This window comes from Myotis myotis, unplaced genomic scaffold (genome assembly GCF_014108235.1).
Source record: "Myotis myotis isolate mMyoMyo1 unplaced genomic scaffold, mMyoMyo1.p scaffold_m19_p_2, whole genome shotgun sequence".
NCBI lineage: Eukaryota > Metazoa > Chordata > Mammalia > Chiroptera > Vespertilionidae > Myotis > Myotis myotis.
This window is the reverse complement of record NW_023416324.1, coordinates 205,440,766-205,466,140: the sequence shown is the minus strand read 5'-3', so window position 1 is coordinate 205,466,140 and position 25,375 is coordinate 205,440,766. Positions and strand designations below refer to the sequence as shown.

The window sequence follows — 25,375 nt, the reverse complement described above, 5'->3', positions numbered from 1 at the left end:
GATGAGTTTGCCGACCACTGGCCTAGGCTACATCCAAGGAGCTGATATTGTTGTTAAATAAAGATCTGTTGTTGATAAACAAGAAAAGCTCAGATAAAAGTATTGGAGACAATAATATTTAAGATCTCAGAGCTTGAGTTCTGGTTCTCACTGTTTTCAGATACAACACCCTTTTTTTTAAAACATTTCGAAAAGCCTTCTTAAGGATGAATCTTAAAATAAAATGGACTAACAACATTTAGGAGGAGAATCACTATGAGGGATCTAATTTATAATAAGTGTTTCCACATGTAAGTGTTCAGCCTGGACTCTAGATGAAAATGGCACGGGCAGGTGTCTGGCCTCCATGCAGACTGCTTCCGGGCTGATTGCGTGACTCCGGTTCAGCGAGCAGCAATGATGGGATTTTTCTCAAATAGTGAGTCACTCTGGGGAAAGCTCTAAATAAAACAGTCTCCCCTCATTTTACCCAGTGGTGAGCTCCTGGAATACCCAGGTTACAGTAAGAACTGTGCAAAAATGCTTTGTGCTTGTTTACAAAACTGAGTGAAGTCTGGACTCACAAAATCAGGAATATAAGAAATTGTACAGGGTGCAGGACAATTTATTCGTGGCATTGCCCTGTGCCCGGCACCTAGCATCCCCCGTCCCCATCTACTAAAAGTGAGCAGTGCCGACCCTCCTTCAGTCTAGTGACAACCAAAACCACCTCTGCATCCCCCACCATCCGCACCACAGGACGGTGCTCCCCGCCCCCACCCCAACTTCTGAATGAAGTGGGTCAGAGTTTAAATTCCAGCTCTGCTGTGTGTTGTGGGCAAGTTACAGAGCCTCTCCTGCTGTTTCCTAGTCTGTAAAAAAAAAAAAAAGAAAGAAAGACGAAGTAGTAAAATCCTAACTAAAGTTAGGGTATGAGCATTAAATGAGATGGCAGGTAAAGTTCTTAGCAAAGTGCCTGGGACATAGTACATGTTTTACGGTAGCTTTTTTCTTCTTCTTTTTTTCTTCTCTTCAAATAGAACCAGGATCTTACTAGAGAGGTTTTACCAGCTTGTATCAAAGATAACCACTCTATGGCCCAAACAGTATATCCTTAAAATTTATTAATGTGATTCAGGCCTAAAATCTTACCCTTTCTGTCTCATCTCCCTTTCCTCCCTCTTTCCGGAGCCCTGTTTCCTGTTAATCTTACAGACATGTGCTCACACACGGAGCTATTGAAAATACCTAGAATTCTCAAAGGATTTCCTTCCATTGTCCATGCAATCCTTATCATCGTCACTTCAAACGCTTCCCAAAAATGTATTGTTTTTCCTAAGAACAATCAATGAAGTCCAGAGAAAGGGTCAGACACCCGGGCATTCTTTTAATTTATATTGAAGAAAAAAAAATAATAAACAAACACAGCTTTCCAATATCTCAGGCTCTTCAACCAGCTGCGATTTGCCTGAAGAGATTTTTAGTGTGTGTTTTTTCCAGTCCACACAACGGAACTGGCTAACCTGAAGTGAAGCTGGCGTTTATACTACTATTTTCTCGTGGATCGTGAAGTCATCTGCCTAAATGCGTTTGTGTTAATAGCACTTGAGTTTGTTCTTTCTCAAGATTGCCCGAGCTGGCCAGCCAGGAAGATCAGTGTGGATTGCAGTGGCCACCAGCAAGCCCCTGTGGCCAGCAGTCGGCTTCTTTGTCTGTAACACATCCATAAAAGACCCGAGTGGGCTCAAGGAGGCACAGCAGGTCTTGTAAGATTGCATGTATATAATCGCAAAGTGACGTTCCCTCTGCTCTGCTTGTCCTCGGCCATAAAAAAAAGCAACGAGCACATCACCGTCAGCAGTGAAACCAAGATTTAATAAAGGCTTTCATTAAGCCTGAGAGCCGGTCCTCCTCAGGCCTCTCTTTGTGTAAAATGGCTTTCCTCCTGATTCCTGCATCACCTTGGGCCGAGTGGGGAGGTGTGCGAGGCAGCATTTAGCTTAGAATTGGTCTATTACGAGCAACGCCAGAACTAACAAACTCAAAAGGCCCAGAATTTCAGTCATTCTGTGTCTCTCCTCTTGGAGGGAAGGCTCTGATTCTAAGCGGCTGAAGGCAGAGAAATTTCACATTTCTGCTCACGTTTTAGTTTAACTCTTTAAGGCGACCTGTTTCTTGTTTTGAATTGACTGGTCTGCCCATGTAAAATGTTTTGAACACTCACGCTATTGATATCACCTTCCGGCTTAACGAGCAATAGTCCATTTGAAAAACTAGAGAGTGTTTGTAGTAGATTGGAAAATAATGCAGTCCTCTGTCTTGTCTCTGTGCGTTGTTTTTTCCCAGTGATGCCATAATTGTCTTTTTAAAAATGTCTTGATGTCTGCTCACTGAACACAAGAGTTACTTATTTTTTCAATATTAATTCATACTGAATCAGTCTCAGACTGTGAAAGCAGGCTAGGGATTAAGTCACTTAAAGCTATTATTGTTTTATCTTCCTAAAAAAAAGGGAAAAGTTTTTATTACTGTTTTCAAATAATACCCTATACCAGTGATGGCGAACCTGTTGAGCTCGGCGTGTCAGCATTTTGAAAAACCCTAACTTAACTCTGGTGCTGTGTCACATATAGATATTTTTTGATATTTTCAATCACAGTAAAACAAAGACTTATATTTTTGATATTTATTTTATATATTTAAATGCCATTTAACAAAGAAAAATCAACCAAAAAAATGAGTTCGCGTGGTTCGCCATCACTGCCCTATACATTAAAAAGGGGGGGTGGGGCAGAAAAGTTTACAGGAACGGTCTCCTCACCCAGAAATAACTGATGAATGTTTTTTGTGGTTACACCTTTTGGACGTTTCTCTATGCACACTTGATACTTGTCAGTATTCCCTTAAGTAATGGTGGAATGGTGCTTGGTCATTGATAAAAAAGCTCTTTCGCATGTCTGCACATTTAATTTGAGACAAACAGAGAATCAGGGAGAATGTGGCTTGCCTAGGATCACAGCGAAAATAAGTGGTGGCATTCAAGGGGACCCTGAGCCTGGGCCAGCTGCTCGGGCTGCGTTTAAGCCCCAGACTCAGCTGCTTCCCCCCGAGCCCCTGAGCCATGTGCTCACCCCTCAGTTCCTTCTTGGCTCTGCAAGTGGGCTCTCGTACCTTCTTGCCTTCCCCTGAAGCACCACCTGGGGCCCTTGTGAGGACACTCAGAAAGTACAATAATCGTTCCCTTAACTCCATTTTACGAGGAGTAATAAAACCCCTGACGCTCCGGCTTGCAGATGAGGGGAAAGATGAACTTACAGAGAAACTATATCGCTCAGGTGTATTTGTGAGTTGCGGCAGGAAGTACGCCTTCATCTGATACGTGAATGAAGCGCTAGAGAGGAGTCGGCCTCACCGCAATAGCTGGTACAGGATATTTCATAAAGCGGGTATTTAATAAATGTGGTTTTATAGTATTTGCGAGTGTCCGAAGCAGGTTTTAATTTATTTTCTCACTGCAATTAGAAAGTGCAGATGTTATTATTTATATTTTACATGTGAAGAAACAGCCACGGAAGTGGCCATTTGCCCCAAATCACACCCATTGTCCTTTCTCCTCTATCATGCCACTGCTGGCAGGAGAAAGCACCAAACCACATTTCTCTTCGGATTCGTCCCAACGTCTTAGTATTCTCAGAAACACGATTTTCTTATATTTTGAAGACTTGGCATGCTGTCACTTTCTTTCCCCTCACTGTTCCTGACAACATGTGACATTCAAAATCGATTTGCGTTTATAATCCCTCCTTGCATGCCTGGATGTGCCCATGAGTAAGCTGAGGGTCTTATTTTTTTTTAATATATATTTTTATTTATTTCAAAAAGGAAGGGAGAGGGAGAGAGGCATAACAACATCAATGATGAGAGAGAATCATTGATAGGCTGCCTCCTGCATGCCCCCTACTGGGGATTGAGCCTGCAACCTAGGCATGTGCCCTGACCGGGAATCAAACCTTGACCTCCTGGTTTATAGGTCGATGCTCAACCACTGAGCCACACAGCTGGGCGGCCGTATGATCTTCGTGAAACTGCTGATCCATGGAGCACACCTCGCCACCCCCCTTACCTTCCCACCCTTCTATTTCCCAGGCCTCACTTCCCCTCTCTCGGCTTCATTTGCCCCTTCTCCATGTATTAACCCTGAAAGCTTTGTTTCTCTCCCTTGCCTGTTTTCTCCGAAGACCCGTGTTTAAGTTCAAGTTCACATTTCTGAGAATCAGAAGCACTTGGGAAACAGCAGGCAGCGGCAAACAATGGTGGGCACTCTTGTGCCGCCGGCACTGTTTCCTTTGGGCCGGACCCAGAGCTCTCGCACAGGAGGAATTGTGCAAGCCAGCAAACTCGAGAGGAAGTATCCGCTTTTCACACATGTCAGCTGCACGCCATCTCTTCCGTGGAAACCGGCTTTTACAAAGAGAGGCAGAGAGAGACGGGCTGGCTTACTTCCTGGTTTATCTCTCTTACCCTCACACCGGGAACAAGTTCGATTCACTCTGTGGCAGGTGATGTGGGGAAACCTTTCTCTCCCGATAAGTCCATATTTACATTTCCCCTGGAGATTGGACGGAGTCCTTTGTAGTTAATTAACTGTAAAATAAGATAAGATTGGGCGGTGGTAAAAGGAGATATCTTTAAGATTTTCCGCTGGGCTGGGTATAATATATTTTATTTCTCATAAACACACACACACACACACACACACACACACACACACGAAACTAGCTATAAACTCTCTGAGAGGAAAACCTACACCCCTCCTCCTCCAGCTTCTCTTTGATGTTCTGCGCATCCTGGTGAGTGCTTTTGTGAGAAAACGAAGCCTTTGGAAGTGGTTCCCCTCCTGCTCCTGATGTTCAGGATTCACTCACTGTGGTTCTCTGCCAACTGCTCCTTTTTTTAATAACTTGTGTATTGCACATGCTTTTCCCTGCTCTGTGTTCAGGAGCCTCGACTTACCATCTTGATTTGTCTCGTTTGCTTTCCGTGTATCTTGCTTCCTGCGCCCAGTCGAGCCTGTTGACGCCCGCCCTGCTGCCGACCGAGGACTGACCACTCGACCAGGTACAGCCCGGGGCCCTCCTGCCCCTCAGCATCTTTCGCTTGAGCTTGAGCAGACGCCGTCCCCGTTCTTCGTTATTGGCCTCTAAAGTGCTGATGCTGAGAAGTCGGGTTTGAAACAACGTGGAAACCAAACTTTTTAAAATTCCCCTTTGCTTTTCCTTACACTTCATTTCTTATGGGTTTTTCTTTCTTTCTTTCTTTCTGAGCTTTCCTTTTCCAACAAGAAGAGAGGCCTTCCAACTTTCTCTAAAGCTTTTTTAAGGGGAGAGGATTCTGTAGGGCCCGTCAGTCCTCAGGGATGGAAACCCACGCAGATGCAGGCCCTGTCTGGTGGCGGGGTTGATTGCTGCGATGAACATGTCAGGCTTTCCTATTGGGAATCGGGATGAGTCTTTGCCAACTGAACTGGGCTCAGGCTCCAACCAGTTCCTCAGGGAGACCTGACTTTCTAAAAAGATCAGAATTGGAGTTATCTCCATAACCCGGAAAGGTTTGCATTGCCTCTTTCGTGGGTTGTATTGAGATATTCTCAGTGAGTGGCTAAATGGCACAAGGGCTGTACATGCACAGTTTTACAGACAAGCCCTTTATCTCTCATACGCCTTAACATTCCCATTCACACCGAAAATGGACACCTCTTTCTTACCGTTTCCCAAGCACTAAGCAGAAACGGTTTTTCACTCTTTGCTCTGTACTTAGTCTATGTCTGTGCCTCAAACTTCGTTTTAAGAATCATGTCACACCACAAGAGGGGCACGCATGCCTGATGGTCACGCCGCCCTCAGCCTCCCCCAGCTGAGCACAGGCCGTGTTGTCAAAGCTCAGAAAGAGGAGAGAAGTGACTGAGCTGACAACCCTGTGTGTCCTGGGGAGAGCTGACTCCTAACAAGGCACACCTTTGCGTGTTTATTTTGTTCTTTAGCCTCAGAATGTCCCTGTGCATAATCATAGGACAAGAAATGAACCTCATTGAAGATGTTAACACACAGAGGACCCAGGTTCAGAGATAGTCCGCCACGGGGCCAGGAGCACGCTCTGCCCCTCTCGTAGGCTCGGGCCACTTCTGTCTCCACCACGGTCATTGAGGGCTGCGAGTCTGACTTGTGGCGTCTTTCATGCCTCTGCACTGTGATGCACAGGGCAGCAGGGACAGTGGAGTGACATCTTGACAGCTAATCTCATTGATTTTATGAATCTCCGTCTGCAGGGCTTCTCAGAGGAACTTGAATTAGAGTAAGTCAGACACAGCTTCGGCTCCCTTCATGTCTTCCTTATTGCGGGTGCCACACAAGTGAATGTCAGGAAGCCAGCAGTCAATACTCCATCATGTTCAGCCTATGGGTGGGGCCCAAGGCAGAGGGTCAGTTTCATTCTAACTGCAACCGAGACCAGCCCAGGTTGGTCATTTGCCTCGGGCCTTTGTTTCATGGCATTTCCTGCTTTAGTTTTAAAGGAAGAGATGCTTTTCATCTACAAACATTAAAATGTGAATTAAAATTTATGTAGATCTTACATTGGGCATGCTGGGCCAATATGTTCCTATTGAAATATCCAGGAAGGGGCAATACCACAAAAGTCAAATTATTTTTCTTTTCTTAAAAAACAAAATAATCTGACATGAATAAGACTTTTCCATATATTGTCAAACAAAAACATTCTGCTTTTAGGGAAGAGCTAGAGAATAATTAGAAGTAATATATAGATGGAAAGAAGGTCTATGTAAAGTCTTTGTTGTAACAATAGCAATAGTTCATTTTGATATTTCACAAAGATCGATGCCCTAACTGCCGTGGAGGGTCAAAGGAAATTAAATAAGTTCCCTGCTCAGAATGAAATTGAAGAGATACACACAATTTGTGTATTCAGAAAGATGAGATGGAGTTAGAAAGGCAGGGATACACAGAACATACAGTGTGAGCCAGGATGTCGGTGATGTGAGCAGATGGGGCACTACCAAAGGGTGTGCTCACCAGGCAATGCTGGAGATGAGCTCTGAGAAGGGTTTGAACAATCTGAGGCATGTCCATTGGCAAAGAAGAGGGGAGTAATTCTATGCAGAGGAGGACACAGCCTAGGCCAAGCTGCCTTTCTTATACAACATAAGGCTTGGGTTCCCCCAGTAGAAGAAGGTCATGGCTTGGAAAGGATGCCCAGAAAAGTGAGGAAGATGCTAGTGAAGGCATGCTTATGAATAGTGGTATTGGCTGGCTATGCATAATGACATAGGTGTGCTATATTTTTATACTTGTAGTGAATCTGTTGAGCGTTTGGACCAATTTCTCCCCATGTTTTGTAGCATTAGTTTTGGTTCTTCCATCACCACACTTGATAAGACTACGTGCCTGATTCTAAGGCGCCAAATTATATCTTTAGATTTTTCCAAACTTAGAAATCCTCACCCGGGATTGTCATATCATGCCATTGTGTTTGAATAGTCACTGTTATCACTCTGAAACAAGTAGTAAAGGGATTTTGTAGAATCACCGCTGAGGAAAATGACTTCTCCTTGACTTTCACAGCTGAGCCACGAGGGCACTGTGACTGGAATGTAGAGTCAGGTAGTGAGCACAGTGGTGATTTTTGAGCCTAGTGGCCATTACAGCTACTCCCTGTGGCTTATTTCCAGCAAAAAAATAGACTCCGGAGGACAAATTACACCATTTGACCAGAATAAAGAAGAAAAATACATTAGCAGCCTCTTCACGGGGCGGAAAGAGAGCCTTTCCACTGTAATTTATTACCACCCTTCTCCGGTCCTAATAAAAGGAAACGGGTCCTTGACCCCACACCACGTGAGAGGCGTCATGAGGGCTGTGCCTCTCTTTTCCCTCAAGTGCACACAGACTCTCCTCACTGGCCAGGACTTAGAAAACTGGAGGCACACCAGGGCATAAAATGCAATCAGCACAACCCAGACGCTGCATCTGGTGAGCCTGTAAACAGAGCTCCCTGCGATTTATTGAACTCTGCCCATCATGTTTTATTACACGTGGTGTCAACATATTGTCATTGATATTTCCTACGTGCAGGCTTATTAACTTTTCTCCCCTCTTAGTGAGATTTGCTTAATGTACAGAAAGTCTTTTCACTGATTATATTATAAATGCTGTGCAAAAATGAACTAGCAAGAGCTCTTTGGGCTGAAACTCTCTTAAACTATTGAGCTATAATTATCTGTTGTTCTGACTTGATACATGAAATTGAATTTTTTTTTTTTATGATCAAAAATATTCTTGGTATCCTTTGAGAAATAATGTGGGCTTTTAAATTTTTGAGTGAGGAGAACATTTTTTTTCCTTATTTTTTGACATGATTTATTTGGTCTCACAGATCTAAAAGAAAAAAACCATTCAAAAGACTTTTCTAAAAATCTCAGAAGAAGAGTGTTAACTATTTCATTGCTATACCCTCATAACAGAAAAAAAAAAAAGGATGAGGTGTAAAGAAATCACTGGGGTTCTACAAAGATCTCAGATTTAAAAGTGCCTGTGGAAAAATAAAAATATACAACCAGTAAGAATAAAAGTGTTTGTGTCACACTTAGTATCAGAAATATTAAGGCCAAATGAAGTGAAACTTAGGAGAAAGTGCTAATATTTTTAAAGCAAGAAAATAAATAAGAATAAAGAGCCACTAGTCCCTTGTATTAGGTATCTACTGCTGTGTAACAAATAGCCCCATGACTTAGCCACTTAAAACAACAAGCATTGAGTTTCTTACAATTCCTGTGATACTCAGGATATTAAGGAGGGTTCAGCTGGTGCTCTGGCTCAGGGTCTCTCATGGGGCTCCATGGGTGACGTCGGCCAGCGCTGCAGTCATCTGAGAACTGACGCGTGACTGGGACTGGTGGGTCTATTTCCAGGATGGCTCCCCCACATGACTATGAACAGGAGACCACAGTACCCCACCAGGTGAACCTTTTTATAGGGCTGCTTGCATGTCCTCACAACATGGTGGCTGGCTTTCCCCAGACCAAGAGAAAGAATAAAAAGGAAGCTGCAATGTCTTTTACGACCTAGCCTCAGAAGTCGCCCCCCATCACTGTCGCCAATTTTATTCATTAGAAGCAAGTCAAAGAGAGGAGTGCCGCCAGATTTTTTTATCTATTTTAACACTGTCGCCCATCTCCACCCAAGTTCAAATCATTATGACCCAGACAAATTGCAGGCTAAGAGAACCTGAACGTGAATTCACAGAGCTGTTCTCCATGATCCTTGTGGAGTCTGGGGAGCAGGAGAAGACCTGGGAAGGTAGGAATAAGAAAGTGTAGTTCCTACAAGCAGAAGGGAAAGACAGGAGCGTTACCATCTACAACCCGGCTGTAGATTGAGATCGATCTTGAGTCTGTTCGGACAGCCTGTTAAATGGAAACTGAGCAACTGGACAAGAAATGGGTGGTGATTGGTCATAACCCGCGTGGGTTCCAGACCTCTGGTCCAGTTAGTTATCCTCTGTACCTTCCTCGGCTGTGCTGCTAGGCCAGAGCGTCAGATGCTGGGACACTGCTTTTCTGTTCCAGCGAGGGGTGTGACGAGTTTCACAGGCCTTTTAGACAAGGTGGTAAGAGGGACTAAACTCGGAGCAAGAGCCTAAGTCCCAGGGGAGCTGAAGGAACCGGGAGTGTGTAGCCCAAGTAAGAGGAGAATCAGCAGGACCCGTTGGCTCTCCGTGGGCATCTGATCTGTTCAAGGCTGTAATGCAGAAGGCAGGGTTGGGCTTGTCATGTGCTGAACAAAGAACTTACAACAAACAGATTTGGGGGTAATGTAAGAAAGGCCATTCTGTCTGAAAACAGAAGCAAACGGCTATCTTCGCCCTCTGTTCAGGCAGGAGCTAGGAGTTAGCCCTGGGCTGGGAACACCCGAGAGGACATGATTTTAAAAGCCCTTCTCATCCTAAAATCCTGACTTTGGATATTGAAATACAACAGTGTAGAATCTCATGCTTTGTACTTGCCTCTATTTGTTTTAAAAAATGACTTTGCATTTTGACTTCAAATTATTATTATTTGAAAAGTGAAATACATTGTGATCATCGGTGGAAGAGTCATAGCAATTTGTAGAGGAGGAAGTCAGTTGCAAAGGAGCATTTTCAAAGATTATGTACGGCAGCTCTTTATTCAGCCCGTGAGCCAATTACACTCGGTATCGCTAACTAAATCACTTAACTAAATAAATGATAAGATTTCTACAAGGCCTCACTGCATAGATACAGGGACATAATTTATTGGTAACGGAACAAAGCCTCAAAGTAGCAGTTTTGTTCTACCAGGTAATGAATGTTCATTTTTAAAGGCTTTTATTATTTTTTTCTGAAGGACTGTGGGCACATGTAAAAAAGACGTGCAATACGCCAACCGATAAGCCCCTAAAACAAGCCAGCGTATTCTAGGAACAAACCTTGCAACCCCCCAGCTAGCGTTTAGCTCTGTTTTTCCCCATTTAAAAAAATATATATAATATCTGCTTAAAAGTAGTAAAAGCTTTAGCTTCAGATTTCTTTAATATTTAAAAAAAATGTTTTGTTTAAAATAGGTGGTGGTTAAGGATGTATATATAGGGTGCCATTTTTCTTGAAAAAAAGTCATTCATTTCATCCAACTTCAGGCCTAGAAAGGGTTTCCGGTGGCCTCCGTGTTGTAGTGTTACTGTTCATAGAGAAAATGAATGGGCTGTCTGCGTGCTTTAATTAGGGTGTGACGCTTATGGTGCCATGCAGGTTCGGGGCTGACCAATATCAAGACGGAAGAGATCTCTGAGGTGAAGATGGACGCGGAGTTCCGCCACGACTCGGGATACGAAGTTCATCATCAAAAACTGGTGCGTAGAATAATTGGCCTCTTCCTCCCCTCTGTCTCGCCAAATGACATATCAGCCCTTGTTCATCGATCCAGTTAAGAAAAAGATTAAAAACACCAGTAAAACTCCTGCTTCTAGGATCGTCACAAATAATGTGAAGAAAAGAGAGAGAGATTCTTTATGCGGTAGTTCTTTCTTTGTGTCTGAAGGCAGCTAAGCGCATGCCGGGCTTAAGGTAGAATTCATGTCTACTATAGCAGCCATTCTAATCAACTCGCATTCTGGTGGGTTTGTTGTTGTTTTTAAGAAAATAGGTTTATAATAGTTTGATTTGAAGCATCAAAATCTCAAACACGTGCAAACACTGCGTGGCATCAGCAACACTTTATTCTGGCTGTTCGCTCACCTAAGTGCCTGTTTGTTCGACTGTCTCTATTTTGCTTCTTCGTTGCTTCCAACTCCCTCGTTCCAAGTCAGTGGTTCTCAACCTTCCTAATGCCGCGACCCTTTCATACAGTTCCTCATGTTGTGGTGACCCCCAACCATAAAATTATTTTCGTTGCTACTTCATCACTGTAATGTAGCTACTGTTATGAATCGTCATGTAAATATCTGATATGCAGGATGTAGTTGCATTGTTACAAAATTGAACATAATGAAAGCATAGTGATTAATCACAAAAACAATATGTAATTATATAATTATATATGTGTTTTTCCGATGGTCTTAGGCGACCCCTGTGAAGGGGTCGCGGCCCACAGGTTGAGAACTGCTGTTCTAAGTTCTCCTGCAGGGGTAGGATTTGGGGTCGGATCTTGGTGTCTCTTTGGAGGTGAGCCAACTGCAGACTGTTCCCAGGAGTGCTGCAGGTTACAGACTGGAAAAGGGAAAACGGCAGCCTCCTTTTCAGACTAAAATCACACCCCCTCCCCCCCAAATATTGGAATTAGAGTAAATCAAAAAGCAGCCATTTCCTTGGCAGGCAGCTCTAGTCATGTAGAATCCCTTACAAAAAGCTTCAGATAAATCCTGCATTATGCTAGCTTTCCTTTCATCTTATCAGTAAGCATAGTAGGGGGGTTAAATTAATAAAGGAGACAATTTCATTACACATTCAGTGGTGAACAAGAAATGATAATAAAATTATCATAATGATAATAATATTAGAAGTTCTCATCTCAGGCACTTATTTTTGTTTTAGTTGATGTGTGTGGTTTTTTAATTTTTTTTAATTTTTTTGGTGTTTTTTTTCCCCAAGTGGAAATCTCTTTCCAGTATTCACAAATAAAATTTATAAATTCAACTATTAAACTCCCAAAGAAATGCCTTTAATGTATTGTTTATGCCTCAACTTTTCACTCTAAATTATTGGAACACATCAGAAACTGACTTGAGATTCAGATTTGCATTTTAACTCCCATAATTTGGGGACGGGGTGGGGGGGTGTGGTAAAAGGACATTTAGCTTTTTGGAGCGTGGTTTTCATTGGCAAGTTAATCCGTATAGTTATTCTAGAATCGGGGGCATTCTTCATCTGGCTGACGCTAAAGAGGTTAAAAGAAAAACTGGGGGAGCTTCTGAAGAGTTGGAGCCGGTGGGGCTCAGAGCTGGAGATTAATGTGCGGATTTGCCTTTTCTGGTGCCCGTGTCATAAAAGTCGGTCTCTGCAATTACACCAACTCTGGCTCCTATAACATGACAGAGACGAATGGCAGCGGTGGCAATTAGGAGAATCAGCTCCCTCTACTGAGCTCCTTGATAAGATAATGCACTGTAATTAGTGCGATGAATATTACAAAATTACAGTATTTTCTTAAAGACGCAGGAAGATGTCCAGACATGCCTTTATTCCTGATGGCTTCATACTTGCATCACTAGCTAATTAATGATTTGCTTTTTATCAATAATGTTGAGCAAGCAAATTCTTGAGGAAGGTGGAATATTTATGAGCAGCTGCTAATTTTGTTGCAAATAGACCATGAGTAAAACTCATAGAAATTGGCTGTATATTATCTTGCCTCTTTAGATTGCTAGACTGCTGGTTTTCATTACGAAAATCGGTCATTTTACTGCCCTTGAGATGCAATGAAAACAATATGTAGGGGACTATTTTCATTAAACTTTATAACAAATGTGAAATATGTTTAGTAGTCGTTAGGCTAATGACCTGGCATGAGATCATCATGCAACAAGATGATACAAGTTGCAGTTTGTTCTTAAAATTCCATTCAAGTAGTTAAATTTGAGAAAGAATGGCCTGCTTTATAAACAGTAGGAAGGAGTGTAGTACAGTAAGTTTATCATACTGAATAAATTTCTTCTTCACAATGACCTCCAAATTCTTTCTATATTTAATCCAAATAAACAGCAACGATTTTAGTTGGGCTCCTGGAGACAGCGTAGTAAGAAAGCATGAGTTATTGTGACTATTAAAATTCTTGCATATTACTTCCCTTTGAAATAACTGTCTTTTAAAACAAGGTTAATTAGTGTCCTGCTGAATTGTCGAAGCTAAAAGTGGGTAACAGTATGTCCTTTTTCTTCTGTTTAACTCCTTTGTGTGGGAATGCTTATTCCTGTATATTGATGTTCCTCTAAAGTGGTGATTTTCAACCTTTTTCATCTCATGGCGCACATAAACGATGAAAATGATGCGGCACACCAAAATATATGTTATATTTTTTGCCGATCTGACCAAAAAAAAACCAGGTATCATCTGACCCTTCACACTGGACAGTTATTGTTGTATTGGCTGTTGTCATTTTTTTACTTGACAATCTAAGGGGGAGAGGTCAGTGCCCCTGACTAATCAGGTACTGTGTGTTTTAAAATTTGGGGACCCACAGTGTGCCCTGGCACACCAGTTGGAAATCGCTGTGCTCGAGAAATTAGGGCATCTGCGGGTTTGAAAAGCACCTAAGGCGTAGTTGTCATGCATCAGGTCTCCCCGTTTAAACCTGCTGTGACTAGGAAAATGCTGACCTCCTTTTATAATCATGACTCATAACTATTCGGCTTTTGATAGAGCCAAGCTGCTGTCTCACCTCTCAGTGAAAGTTCCACCTGCCAAAGGGTTTCAGGGTCCCTTGGCTTGTTTTATGCTTCTCTGGGGACAGGTGGGGTGAAAGTAGACTTGCTAGACCTGGGAAGCCACCCATTGTCCATCGTTCTGTAGACTATAAATGTCATTCTTAGTAAGCAGAATGTGTGATTTTGTTTCAAGCACACACCAAAAAATGGTGGGACCAGCCATTCAAACTTACAGCATGAGCTAGCTAGTGAATATTCTAAAACCGTCCATATACCTCATCAAAATGTCTTGTGCGGTTACAACCCCTTTTCTTGATTTGTTTTTCAAGGTGTTCTTTGCAGAAGATGTGGGTTCCAACAAAGGAGCAATCATTGGACTCATGGTGGGCGGTGTTGTCATAGCAACAGTGATTGTCATCACCTTGGTGATGCTGAAGAAGAAACAGTACACATCCATCCATCATGGTGTGGTGGAGGTAAGTAAACGGGGCTGTGTGTTTGCAAGTGGGAATTACAGACTGCAAGGGGATGTTTTCGCTTGGCATTAGACTAAGGATCGTCCAAGTATTTCTCTTTGAAAAAAAATCTATATCCCTGCCTACAGCTCTCAAGTCACAGCTCTTTTCTTGCCTTGGTTTTTATTCATTCCGAAATAAGAACTATTGAGGCATTGAGGGTGTGTGCTGCTCCATCACCTTCTCATCATTCGTATTGAAATAGCAAACTATTAATCATAACGCCTGTCTCAAAAAGTTGTGATCTCCTCCAACATTAAAAGAAAGGAAAAAAGTGGCAGAACTTAAAGTTGAATAAAGGAAGTGCAAGGCTGCTTCTCCCTCCCCCCCCCCAAATCTAAACACATTTATTCCCAGACTTTTTTGTTTGTTTCTTAAATAGTCTGACCTCTAACTAAAACCAGGTAATAGTAATTAATAATTTTCAGTAAAGTTTTTTAAAGTTTACCTTTAAAGTTTTGCAAAAAAATTATGTAATGCCCAGCTGGCATGGCTCAGTGGTTGAGTGTCAACCTGTGAACCAGGAGGTCATGGTTCGATTCCCGGTCAGGGCACATGCCCAAGTTGCAGGCTCGATCCCCAGTGTGGGGCGTGCAGGAGGCAGCCAATCAATGATTCTCTCTCATTGATGTTTCTATCTCTCTCTCCCTCTCCCTTCCTCTCTGAAATCAATAAAAATATATGTACATTTTTTAAATCATGTCATACCAGACAGCTGAGCAGAACATACATGGTTATTCAAGATGTTCAGCCTGCAACCCTGCCCTGTCACCTGAAATAGCCTAGTTTTGAGCCATTTAGTGCAGATGTACAGGAGAGAAGACCCACCAGTGACAGTCACGGTCACTGCACAGTCATGTCCTTTAGACTGTTTCTCCCCACAGCCCAGTCTGTGACTGACATGCTGTGCACAGCACAGGAGGTAGTGGGTTACACCAACAAACTAGAGTAAGCTGCAAGATTCAAGTATGACTTCTGAAACCCATGACACAAAGTATTGAGAAATAAAATTTACGAATAAGTTCTTTTTATGCTTTTCAAATACGGTTCGGGGTGGGGGTGGGGGGACGGGAGGACACTCATGGTGCATATAATTTCTTAGAAAACAATTCGAGACAGCGAATTAATCCATCTTGAGAAGTGTCAGATTTTTAGAGCCGAAAGAGATCTCAGTGATGAATCAAACTGAGCTTCTCATTTTGTAGATGAGAAAAGAGACCCAGACAGAAGTGTTTGCTCAATGTCAAGCTAAGTAGGGCCAAGGTCAAAGTATGCATTTTCCCACCTCCTCTCCATGGCTTTTCCTTCAGAGAAATGTCCAGATATATCCCAGTGCGTTAAATTTCTCACCAAACCCAAGGAAACATGCTCCGAACCATTCTTGATTATGGGAGAGCAGGAGCAGTTTAAATATATTAAATTTGTGGCAAAGCCAGACAGCTCACTGTGTTCAGCCCCTAACATCTCCAGGCTACTCATTTATAGTAGCTACTGATGAAAATTGGTTTTGAGTCTTATTTCCTCTGTGCATACGGGTACGGATGTGCTAAAGAGCAGATAGATGAATGAATGAATGCATCCAGGGAGTGGGTAGCAAAATGTAAAAGAATTGAATGATTGGCAAACTAGAGGGAGAGCACCTAAAATCAGCAGTGACGGTATCATCAAATTTGGGTATTGCTCTTTTCTTAGGATTTCTGAGCTTGTGTCCTATGAAACAGTATAAGATACATTATTACTAGCATTGGTTTATCTCACTTTGTACTCAGAACAGTTTTGCTTATCATTTTAATTCCTGGTCTGGGCAAATAAAAGTTTGTTCATACTTGAATAATTCAAAAGCCTTTTTAAATTGACCTAATGTAATTGTGTTTTAATTGCCTTGGCCTAATAAATCGATCCAAGAGGCAGCTTCTGTCTTTGATGCCAGAGGCCACATACAGTAAGTCCTCTCTTAATGCATCGATAGTGTAAACGACATACAACAAAACCAATTTTACCAATAGGCTAATTGATATAAACGAAAGTCAAGTTTCTATGGCATCTCACCCACTTTATAAGAAGATGACATGGTTTGGGGACCTGCTCTATTGGTTTGCTCGGGCTGCCATAGCGAAGCCACAGACTGAGGGCTCCAACAGCAAAAATTTACTTTCTCACGAGCTGGAGGCTGGACATCTCAGATCAAAGTCTCGTAAACAGCTGGTCTCCACCTTCACTGCTGGGGTCTGGCCCCAGCGGGTCCAGGGGTCCCCAAAGGTGTGGATGGAGTCGGCGAAGAAGGAATGACACAGAGGCAGAGTTCAGGTGATCATCATAGCTGGGTTCTCTTGTCAGGGTCTCCAGCCAAGTTCTGTCTAGGATCTCCAGCGAAGTTCTGTGTCCATGTTCTCTTGCTAGGTTCTCCAGGCAGGTTCTCCAGGCTCTCCAGCCAGGTTCTGTAGCCATGTTCCCTCACTAGGTTCTTCAGCCAGGTTCTAGTCAGGTTCTCTTGCCAAGCTCTGTTGCCAGGTTCTGTCCAGGATCTTTTGCCATGTTCTCTCCAGCGAAGTTCTTCTGTCTCTAGTTCTGTGTGTTCTGTCTTCTTACATCTGTATTTATACCAGTTGATTCCAATCCTATCAATCTCTATTTCAAAGGTTAGGGCGTTTCTTATCTCCATTCTAGGGAGTAAAGATTATGTAGCTTAAGCATGATTGTTCGTAGTTAAAGTGATTAATTACCCACCTGGCACTTAGTTAAGAGGTTTTATTCCCTCCCTAACTTCAGGGGAAAATCCCTACCTGGGGAAACAACCTTTCTCAGAGACCTTGGTTAAAACACATAGTGCCAAGAAGGTGAGCAAACATATTAAGAACAGTATGCCATATATGCCAGGTCCCTTGAAACAGCAAGGATGGACCGGCTCCCGGCACTTCACCTCTTCCCTCTGTGTGTGTCTGCGTCCTGACCTCCTCTTCTCGTAAGGATACCAGTATTACTGGACTAGGTTTTACCCTAATGATCTCATTTAACCTTAACTACCTCTTTAAAGACCCTGTCCCTAATATAATCAGATTGTGAGGTACTGGGAGTTAGGACTTTAATGTATGGGTTTGGGGGGTACAGTTCAGCCCTTATCAGACTTAAGGATGCTGGGCAGAGGAGGTGGCTGGCGCAGAGGCTGTCTGCCATGGTTGTGCCAGGGACTGACCAGGGACTTATTTGAAAGAACACACCCCTGGCCCTACCCCAGACCCAGGGAAACAGGCTTTCCAGATAGGAGGCTGGGAACCTGAGTGTTAAATTTTCCTGACTGAGTCAGACATAGAAGAATCATCTTAAGTATTTCTTAAGTCTACTTGATAGCTGCCTAAGTGAAATGTTTCTTTTGGTTCCCAAGGAACGTCTCCTTGGATTTGAAATATCAGAGAAGTTGACACTTGAACAAAGATTCTAAAAAAAAAAAAAAGGAAATAATTTTTAAGCCAAGAGGCATCCTTCAAGGAACAAAATTATAGGGAGGGCAGTTATGCAGCTCTTCTTTTGATATTCATCTTGCTAGCTTCTTGAGAGCAACTGGAAACCTCTCTAGAGTGAGTATCCCACCTCGTTTTGTGTTTCTGAAGAAACGCTTTGTCAAGCTCCGTGCTGAGCTGTGTTAAGCCCTGTTGGACCACAGCTTCATCCAAGGTGTGTCCACCATCCCCGCGCTTAAGAAGGTTATAGGCTGGCTGGGGTGGTAGAACTTGGGCAAAGGGCTGCAGCCCAGCCTGGGCACCTTGGCTGCCTCACCTGGCCCACTGAGTCTACCCTGAAGGGAAGTGATTCTCCTACGAACGCTCCCCGTCCGTCTCAGCAGGCTCTCACACTCGAGTACCCGGAAACAAGTTCATGTCCAGCTCTGAGTAACCTGCTTCATTAGTGACTGATCCTACTTCACTAAGAACAAAAATGAGTAGATGAGTAGCTGCAGTTGGACTGGCTGGAGCCTGTGGGGACAGTACAATTGTACTTCACGCTATCGGTGCCCGAAGAAACCATGACGAAGGCTGTGGTTTCCAGGGCATCTCTCATTCTTAGAGTGAAAGATTCCGACAGACGATGATGGAAATGGGAAATGAAAACGAGCCTGGTATTGTTATTAATAGAGCTGTTCCCAGCTGGAAATGAGCAGTTGCTAGCTTCAGTTGTTAGCGGATAAGCAGTAAACATTGATTTAATGATTTGCTTAGCCATCAGGCCAGAGAGTCACTCTGTGAGCCATTAACCACGGTCTCCCAAGGAGAGGAGTGTGCTTTATTTGTGCCTCAAGCAGTGACACCATGGCCCTCCGTTACACTGCTTCCCCATCGGACGCCCTTCCTTGGTGGCTGCAGAGCCTGGCTCCAGCTGAATTATCCACTGTGACTCCTGCTTGAATTGGTCCTGCAAAGCCCGCTGACCCCTGGTTCTGTTTACTAGCCAGGGGTGGGACTTACACAGATATCCATTGACGGTGGATACTTGAAAATATATATCGTAGCTTTTTCCATTCCTCCTCCTAATGGAGACCTTGCCTTTAGTGGGGGTCAGGGACAGACCAGCTGGCGTGGCTCAGTGGTTGAGCGTCGACCTATGAACCGCTAGGACAGATATTGTTGGAGGGTACAGATTTGTAAGGAGTAGTAACAAAAGCCCTGGAGATCGAATGCACAGTATAGTGAATATAGACAATACTGTAATCATCCAATTTGCAAAGAGTAGAATTTAATTATTCCAACCACTAAAAAGAAAACATCATTCTCTAAGATGATAGAGGCACTAATTATCGCCACAATGGCTATCGTATTGCAGCGTGTACATGTACCAAGTTAACGTGAACAGCTTAGATTTATATAATGTCCTATGTCAAATACATTTCAATTCTTTAAAAATTAGGGGAGGGGAGCATAAATTCTTGATTACAGGGTGGAAAACATTTTCCTTTCACTGATCTGATAACGAACACCAGACGTCTCCTCACACCCCCAGTCATCTCATGGATTATCTAAATAGGAAGAGAGTAGCTTATTTAGCTTTTTGTGGGGTTGTGGTGTATGACTCTCTCTGATGAATGTGCCACCAAACTGGTAATGCTAGAAAAATACTGTGTCCTTAGGGGTCCTTTTTCCTGGCAAGAAGTTGACCCAGGATGGGGTACTTAACAGCCACTAGTAGAGAAGTTGGACAGAGTGGTCAGGTGAAATGGGAAGCAAATGTAAGGAAAGTGAGGGTGGACTCAGAGTCCGCACTTCTCGAAGCCAGCAGCCAGAAGAGACACTGGAAGGTCCGAGGAAAACATCAAAAATGATGGTGAAGTGCGTAGCACAGGTTCCAGAGCCTGAAGAACTGCTCCATGGAGGCATTAAACACGATCGAACTGCTTCCCGAGAGGGGGGATTGTAATTAAGAAAAGGAACGTGTACACAGTTGGACAGGAAATCAGCTCCGGGAGGTCACTGGGAGAGAGAAACGGAGGCTTCAAGACTCGGTTGCTCTTTCCTTTGCTTTAATTGACTGGCTCCTTTGATGGTCTTACACTCTGTTGTTATTCCGTACATTTTAGTTTATGTCATCCTCCTCCCATTTGTAGGGACCCGGATTCTGATTTTGGCCTAACTCACTGCTCTGCATTAAAGGGACCCCCGTCAGCACTCCCCCTGCTGGGGGCTATCCAGAATAAAATTAAAAGTGGTGTCCCCTGGCTTCAGATACCTACCCTGCTACCCTGGAGACACGGGAGAGCTAGAAACTGAGGGTCCCAAGTAGAATTTATCTCGAGGCCTGATGGCTGAGCTACAGATGCCTCTGAGGGTGGATGCAGTGAAGGGACAAGTGGCTCCAAAAAGTCAAGTTCAGAAAGAAAGGAGAAGGGAGAGTGCTCAGAAGGTCTCCCCGAGGCCATGTGAGGACAAGGCGGATGGGCTGCTTGGGCTCAGCCCTCCACGGGGTGCCGCCAGCTGAAGCCACGCTTCGGTGCCGTCAGGGCCCCGGGGTCTCAGGAAGACCCACACCCCATCCAGAGCCACACGGAGACAGCACATATTACTGCTGCCCTCTAACCAGAAAGCCAGAGGGAATGTTCAGAGTGTGTGTGTGTGTGTGTGGTATCATCTCAGCTAGTGATGGCTGTCCCTGCCCCGTGGGCAGATGGGGCTTCTGTCCCTGATGTATGTCATTGTTCTATCGCTCCTTCTCTGCTTTAAGGGACCTAGTGTTTTCTAAATATATATATATTTTATTTCAGAGAGAGAAAGGGGGAGGGAGAAAGGGATAAAAACATCAATGAGAATCATTGTTCAGCTGCCACCTGCATGCTCCCTACTGGGGACTGAGCCGGCAACCCAGGCATGTGTCCTGATCAGGAATCGAACCCTGACCTCCTGGTTCATAGGTCAATCTATGCTCAACCACTGAGCCACACCAGCCAGGCAAGGGGCCTAATACTAATGTGCTGGTGCAGAGGCCCTGTCTGCTCAGGGCTGCAGTGGCCTGGCCTTCCGTGGGGGCCCGCACAGTGCTGCTCAGCCGTGAGTGACAGGTCGCTGAGCCCTGCTGGAGAGGAAGGCTCCCCCCTCCCCCCCCCCCCCCCCCCGCACCCCACGCTCCTCCGTTAGTGGTAGGTTTATCCGTGCACATGGGGACTCAGCATTTCCCTTTTCACTTTCAAGGGCTTGGGGGTGAAAAAGCCACAACCCGCACTCCTCGGGTGCCATTCTGTAAGGATAATCCTCTCTCCTGTGGCTTCCGGGCCCTCTGAGGTCAGGCCTCTTGGCCACCGGGTAGAGGATTAGCAAGTAGAAGAGAAGCATGAGAAGGCAGGCGAGTGAGATGCCTGGGCTGCACGCGGCCCGCAGCCTGGCATTCCTGGCAGGGCTCTGACGCGTTCCTGCACTCGGAAGGGCACATACACTATTGCACTGCCAGGTGCTCTCTGCCCTTGATGCGTGCGGACGCCTGTGGACAGCCGGTGCGAGGGCTGGCGTGGCCCCTGGGGGACGTGCAGCTGTACATTTCAGCAGTCAAGCAGCGTGATGCTTTTCTCTACACGTGGAGATGTGGCAGCGCTGGGCAGACCAAGGTGGTGTGTGTTTTTTTAAAAAATTCTTTGAAACGTTAGGACAGCGGTGGCCCAGAGCAAAGAGATGCCCAAGTTCGCACAGCACGCTGCCGCAGATGGGAGAACATCTGTGATGAGTCCCACAAGGACAGGGACACTGAGAATCCGTTCGCACAGTGTCCTCTGAGGGTCACACTGAGACCATGGGGAAGACAGAGATTATTGACACATCTTTTTCTCAGTTTTACTGAGGCCTAATGGACATAGAACATAATGGTTTTAGTACATAACATGATGACTTGATACAGGTATAGATTGCGAAATGAGTGCCACAATAAGTTCAGTCAACATCCATCGCCTCATATACGGGTAGTTACAGGTTTTTTTCTTGCTACTCTCTCAGCAACTTTCAAATGTCCAATTCCGTTGTTAGCTACAGTCACCGTGCTGGACATTACATCCCATGACTGACTTATTTTATAACTGGAAATTTGTATCCTTCACCCATTTCACCCACTTCCAACCTCCTGCCTCTGGCAACCACCAAACTGTGCTCTGTGTCTGAGTTTGGGGTTGTTTTAGATTCCACATATAATTAATATCACCCGGTTTTTGTCTTTCTCAATCTGACTTATTTCAATTAGCGTAATGCCCTCAAAGGCCATCCATGCTGCTGAAAGTGGCAGGATTTCCTTCTTTTTCATGGTTGAATAATTGTGTGTGTGTGTGTGTCCCCATGCATGCGCCTCATTTTGTTATTCATTCATTTCATTGTTTTCATGTCTTGGCTATTGATATTGAAATGCTGCTGTGTACATGGGGGTGCATATATCTTCTTTGCTTTGTGAATTCATTTCCTCCAGATAAATACCCGGAAGTGGAGCTGCTGGATCATGCGGTAGTTCTATTTTTAGTTTCTTGAGGAGCCTCCACACTGTTTTCCATCGTGGCTGCACCAGTCTTTAGGCTAAAGCATTCATCAGACAGTGTGGTCTAGATACAGTGTCCTATCGAGCTCCATCCCTAGACGTGGTGTCTTAGCGCCAACACCAGTGCCCTGGGCTTTTTGCTTCATTGGGTGGCGATGGGACAGCAGCGTAGGGTCGGAACCAGGCCAGACTGGCTGTGTCTGCGGCGGGGACCCCGCAGAGGAGCTGGGTGTCACTTTGCCACGCTCCGCAGAGGGGAACAGGACTACCGTCTTCTCGTGGGAATCAGGTGGGGACCCCAATTCCATCGAGTGCAGAATAAAAAGGTGCCTTTGAGAAAAAAAAAATCTTCTACACACCACATCCTGACTTTTCTTTGGAAAACATGCTGCTTCTTCGTTCTGATTAAATTTGTTGCTTTTGTTCATCTTGCAATGCTTTCACAGAAGAGAAATTGTAAAAAGAATTACAAAACTAAGCTTCAATTCATTCAGCAAAGAGTTCAGTACTTCCTCTCTTCTGGGCACTGTGAGAGGTACAGCCAATATACTAGACACCTGAACAGCACTCCCCCAGTATAGGGATGAACACACCGTGTCCAGGGTGCAGAGTACATGGCATGCTTCCCCCCAGCCCTGTCCTGACAGTGACCCTGGGGAAAAGTGGGGGGCGCGGGGGACAGACACAACACATTTACAGTTGCCGGCCAATCTTAGAGATAAAGCACCATATCAACAGAGGATCTATTTTTAAACCTTTAGCCGGACATACTTATACACTATCTTAGTGCTCACTTAAAAAAAAAAAGATCATCTATAATCTAGAACAGCATGTTCTTGTTCAACTTTTCCTGTCTCTGCCAAACAAGAACCCTTTGATGCACATGCATTGTTATTTCAGTTAACATTAATTCTCAGGCCTCTCTTCCACATATTAAATTTGGTAAAAAATTAAACATGAGAGCAATACACAGTCTAGATTTGAGTGTCTCCCCGTATCCTTTGCTGAATTTCTTCACGATACTCTTGGATGTTTTCCTAGTTTACCACCACACTTTCAAGGAAAGCAGCCTTCCACTGTGGTTTTCTTGTCTTTTATTGAGCCAACAGAGAAGGGAAAAAAAACATATTTTCCACACTAGATGTATCCCGTTACTGTTGAGCTGAGGGAATAACCAATGAACACTTCAAGGTTTGAAGCGCCACCTGGTGGCTAGATGGAGCATCTGCGTCACTGGTGGGCACTGGGTTCCGCTCCAGATGCCCAAGTGCAGAAGAGAGAGAAGAAGAGAGTGGGTGTCCTTGGCCATCTGGGCTTCTCCATGCGCACGCTTTCAAGGTTGATGCTTCTTTTCACTCACTTTTCCTCGCACTCGCTTTCCAGGTTGACGCCGCCGTGACCCCCGAGGAGCGCCACCTCTCCAAGATGCAGCAGAACGGCTATGAAAACCCAACGTACAAGTTCTTCGAGCAGATGCAGAACTAGACCAGCCGCCGCAGCAGCCTCTGACGTGGGACAGCAAACACCATTGCTTCACCACCCATCGGTGTTCATTTACAGACTCTTGTGGAAAGCAACACACCCTCCCGTTTTATTTTTATTCTTTACTCATGACCACCTTTTTGACAGCTGTGCTGTAACACAAGTAGATGCCTGAACTTGAATTAATCCACAGATCAGTAATGTCTTCTCTCTCTCTCTCTCTTTACCTTTTGGTCTCTCCACCACATTCTTAATGGGTTTTGTGTACTGTAAAGACTTTAGCCGTATCAGACTAATGCATGATTAGATACTCTCCTGGTTATTTATCGCGTAGCCCCTTAGCCAGTTGTATATTATTCTTGTGGTTTGTGACCCAATTAAGTCCTACTTGAAATACGCTTTAAGAAATCGATGAGGGATGCTTCATGTGGACGTGGGAGTGTAGCTGCTTCTCTTTGCCTAAGTATTCTTTTCCTGATCACTATGCATTTTGGAGTTACACGTTTTTAAGTATTCCAGATGATTTTGAGACCTTTTTTTTTTTTTCCATGACTGCATTTTACTGTACAGATTGCTGCTTCTGCTATATTTGTGATATAGGAATTACGAGGATACCCGTCGATTCCTTTGTGCCTGTTTTATGTGCACACGTTAGGCATTCAGATTTGAAAATTTCTTGGTCCATGTATCTTTGGATCTTTGATAAAGAAAAGAATCCCTGTTCCTTGTAAGCACTTTTCTTGGGGGTGGGGGTGGGGGGAGCAGGAGTGCTCTGCGGGTCTCACATTAACAAGAATTCTCCCCAAAAAAAATTTCTGCAGGATGATTGTACAGTCATTGCTTATGACCATGATAGCTTTCTACACTGTATTCCATAAATAAATTAAATAAAATAACCCTGGGCAAGAGTTTTCTTTGAAGGATGACGGTGGACATTCAATATCGAGAGTTATTTTAGGTGGGGGGAAAAGAGGCAGATTTAGTTTGTTTCCTTTAACCAGTCTAGGACATTCTAGCTGTGATACCAAAAGAGGAAAGGGGAAGGGGCAAAATCAGGGACTGGGGATGGCATGCCTGGACAACCCCTTCTTTAAGATTTGTCTTCAATTTGTACAAAACGGTGTTTTCATGTAAATAAATACATTCTTGGAGGAGTGCCATTGTGCTGGTGTGAGTGATTCCATGGTAACCACCACCTAAAGATGAGTGAGAAGCCTAATGTTCTCTAATATTGGGCATCCACACCTATTGTGTCTTAGTTGTAAGTTTGAGATGGAAAATTTGGGGCCAGTGTGCATCCCTGGTGCTAGTAATATACCTCATACATATAACGCAGATTTTACTGGACCCAAAGCATTTTGCTGCCAATATCTTGGTCCTCAAGTTTGTCCGTGTCTTAGTCCATTCAGGCTTCTCTAACAAAATCCCATTTCATGAATGTGTATGTACTTATACCATATT

General features: G+C 44.1%; 1 protein-coding gene across 7 annotated transcripts in view; it reads left to right on the top strand.

Moving 5' to 3' along the window:
* LOC118677629 (amyloid beta precursor protein) overlaps window positions 1-25,070 on the top strand; it is a 222,347-nt gene extending 197,277 nt beyond the window's left edge. For 4 of the 7 annotated variants that reach the window (XM_036352843.1, XM_036352842.1, XM_036352840.1 and 1 more), the window contains 4 exons: window positions 5,044-5,097; window positions 10,819-10,919; window positions 14,258-14,404; window positions 23,816-25,070. In XM_036352843.1, coding sequence (XP_036208736.1) covers window positions 5,044-5,097; window positions 10,819-10,919; window positions 14,258-14,404; window positions 23,816-23,917 — 404 coding nt within the window. In that variant the 3' untranslated portion in view covers window positions 23,918-25,070. The remainder of the gene's footprint in view (window positions 1-5,043; window positions 5,098-10,818; window positions 10,920-14,257; window positions 14,405-23,815) is intronic. The other 3 variants (XM_036352844.1, XM_036352841.1, XM_036352839.1) reach the window with 1 other exon arrangement.
* The last annotated feature ends 305 nt before the right edge of the window (window positions 25,071-25,375 follow it).